General features: G+C 35.6%; 1 protein-coding gene across 1 annotated transcript; it reads right to left on the bottom strand.

Annotated features, from left to right (window-relative positions):
• Positions 1-355: 355 nt before the first annotated feature.
• On the bottom strand, positions 356-1835 carry MELLADRAFT_69960 (uncharacterized protein; the record flags this gene model as incomplete). The annotated part of the gene is made up of 3 exons (XM_007419170.1): positions 356-364; positions 394-1179; positions 1731-1835. The coding sequence occupies 3 exons, from the start codon at positions 1833-1835 to the stop codon at positions 356-358; spliced, it is 900 nt and encodes a 299-aa protein (XP_007419232.1).
• Between the last annotated feature and the right edge of the window lie 1498 nt (positions 1836-3333).

The following is a 3333-nucleotide window of genomic DNA, read 5'->3' as shown; positions in this document are numbered from 1 at the left end:
GTCTTCTTTCATGACGTCCATAACCCATTGTCGAGCTACACCAGTAAATACAATTGATAATTTTGATGTAATCAAAATATCTGGCATTTGTAAGCGCACTGGTACTGCGTCAACCCAGTCAATAAACTCTTGGTGATTGTACTCCCCTTCCCCGCTAAAGGTAGGCCAATCTTTGACATTAGGATATTCTTTCCTTAGTTCTTTTCTGATTGATGCTTGACGCAACAATTCTGTGGTCATTTCTAAACCTACCATTGAATTTTCAGGTTGCAACACGGTGCTTTGACCTATTTGTTGGGAAAAGAAGGGATTATCTCCAAGGTTAGGGGTAGTTTCAGCTCTGAACCTTGATCCATTATCTTGCCTGTCAAGGTGAGGAGGTACACTTCTGACATTTCTTGTGGAACCACCTTGCATGGGAGTTTGACTGATACCTTCAAAATTTCTCACTATTGAGCCAACTCTATTTGTAGGTAAAGTACTGTTTTGTACTTGTCCCTGCACTTGCTCTATGCCTTGCTTATTGCTATCTGTCATTTTCAGCAACATCTTTTCAATTCTACCTAATTTATTATTAGTAGAATTTTCAAACTTTGCTTGATTTTCTTTAATTTCCTGTAGACTTCTTGCAAGAAAGTCTTGAAAATTACTCCTCTGGATTTTCTCATTTTCCGCCGCAAGTGTCTGATCTTGGATTAATTTGTTAATTTCATCATTAGGTTGGTTAGTATGATGAAACTTATTTTCAAGTTTGTTGTACAACTTGTCATGAAGATTGCTTAATAATGTAGTCAGAACTAAATCATGCTCAACTACTTGTGGTCTCTCACAATTTTCACGAAACTCATTCAAAGTATTCTTGAATTCTAAAAGATTTTCATTGATATCATTCAAAGAAAATAAAGAGGATGAATTTTTATCTAAAAACAGGTTCAAAGACTCTGAAGGAAAATTATTCAAAAACAAAACCAACTTTCCATTCAAACTAGAAACATCTTTGTTATCTTGCCTGATAACCTTATAAAGTTCTTTGTATTGAGCATTAACAACTTCTAAAAGATGAAATTCTTTTTTTAATACTTCTGAAAACTTAGACCCTGATTCATTACTAAAATCTCTGATATTGGAATCCAAAACTTCTAAATTACCATTAAATACTTTCAAAAATTCCTTAAGGGACTGATTAAATTCATTAGAAACATTTATCTGTTGTTCAAAATGTCCAAGATAATTGGTTATTTCAGTCATCATAGGTAAAATGAATTCACTCTGAGTGATTTCTGAGAACTTACGTAAAATAACTCTTTCTTGAGTACTCAGTGTACCTAAATCTTTTTCTCCAGGCCTCTTTGACTTCTGAAGTTTTGCAAGAAATGACCCCTGTTCAAAAGAATCAGCGCTTGGCCTGCTTCCACTTGAGCCTGGTAATAGACCTGAAATTCCTGCTGGCTTGAGTTCACTCAGCTGTGATTGTACTATTGAGCCAAATGCCCTTGGTGTGACCTCGGATGGGAGTTCCGCTGGTGGTTCATGGCCGTCTTTGGCTGCTGAGCTTCTGGTTTGACCACTCTCAGACCGAACATATGGATCAACTACTGAGCTCAAATTTTCTGCCACTGATGGTTGTACTATACCAACTCCTGTAGTCAACGGAAGGTCTGTTGAGTCTTTTTGCAGAGCCTGAGTGGTAATTGAAAGCTTGCCTTTGCCTTCATTTGCCCTTTGCTTACTGCTGGCTGTTGATCCTGCCCTGGATCCAATCTTCGACCATGGTCCATCAGTTCCAGGCCGGCTGGTGCTGGTGGTTTGGAGGTTACCATAACGTTCTGGCTCATTACGGCTACAAGGGTGAGGTGGTGGATTCCAATCTGCCATTATGATAAAGGGGCAGATGTGAAGTTTTGCCTTCTACTTCAGGTGGCTGTTCTGAAATGAATTCAAGATCTGTTTTCTTGGTTCTTAATTAGTTCTGATGTTTTTTTACTTGAAAGAAATCAAAAAAATCCAAAGGCAATAATCTTTTAATCAACAATATCTCAAAGTTTACAAGAACTCAACAAAGATGTGACATTGGATCTGATAATCTATTTGACATTTATCAATTTTTGTTACAGAAGGCAATTTGGTAAAAACAGGTCACAATTGGAACTGAGGTTAACCAAAGATTGTTTGAGTTGACAGTGTGATTGCAAAGTTTTAGTCAACTTGATTTAATTACAATCAGCTATTGAATTTAGTGCTTCTAGAATGAATCTAGATACAAAGTTCTCCTTGAGATGGTATCTTGATATTCAAGTTATTGTTTTACTAGAATAGTTCTGTACACTTATTGAACAAGTCTTTACCAATAGGTAACACTCTTAAAACTCAATGAGTGAAAAAAATGATTCAAGATTAAAAAGAAACAATCATCAACTGTTTGCTGAGATTCGCAATGACTTGTTTTCCTATGTTTCCAAGTGATCAATCGGTTCTATTGAATTACACTAATCAAAAGAAAAGATCAAGGCAACCATGTTGATCAAAAGGTAGTGGTGTGGTTAGAAACGCGTCTAAAGTATTCCTATGGTCTTATTAAGATAATTTGAAAAAAAGAAAATATCTCAAAAGGAAAGCAGTCGATGTGGTCAATTGGTTAGTCCTATTAAAATTCAAGCAAATAGACAAATGGGAGAATAATAATTCTTTATATCAGTATCTATCATAAACTTTGATAGAACTGAAACGGAAGCGGCTTACTCTAAGCTTCTTTCAGAAAAAATCGTTTCAATTTAAAAAATCTAAAGGTGATCACTCGATTGAGTATATCCTCTGATCGAATTCAGAACAATCGAGATAAGGAAGAAAATCTAAAATCAATATGATTATCAATCAATCGGTTTTATAACGTTGATGAGACAAGAGAAACTATTAAATAAAGATATAATCAGCTATTGATCTATTTGATTATCAAGCTGAGTCTGATAAATCACTTTACTTGATCCGATGATACTATGTAGAAGAAATGAAATCCAACGTGATTCTGGGCAATGATAGACGTTGGTCGATTTCAGTAGATACAATTTCACTCACCACTTGATGGTCCTGTGGAGTCAATTGCTTGTTGATTGAATTTACACTGAATCAAAAGCAAAGAAGGTTTCAAAGAAGAAATATCAATAAACCAATTGTATCAGTTTGGTTTGATCGATCTTGTGAGTTCTTCAATTTTCTAATCAAAGGAACTCGTACTGACTTTTCCTTTTCTTCACAGCAAGAGGTCTTGTTGGATACAATACCGAGGTAATTCAATCGATCGATCGATCGTATGTATACGTGATAGGGTGTAGGTGG

This window comes from Melampsora larici-populina, assembly GCF_000204055.1.
Source record: "Melampsora larici-populina 98AG31 unplaced genomic scaffold MELLAscaffold_137, whole genome shotgun sequence".
Taxonomy (NCBI): domain Eukaryota; kingdom Fungi; phylum Basidiomycota; class Pucciniomycetes; order Pucciniales; family Melampsoraceae; genus Melampsora; species Melampsora laricis-populina.
This window is presented reverse-complemented; position numbering and strand designations above follow the sequence as displayed.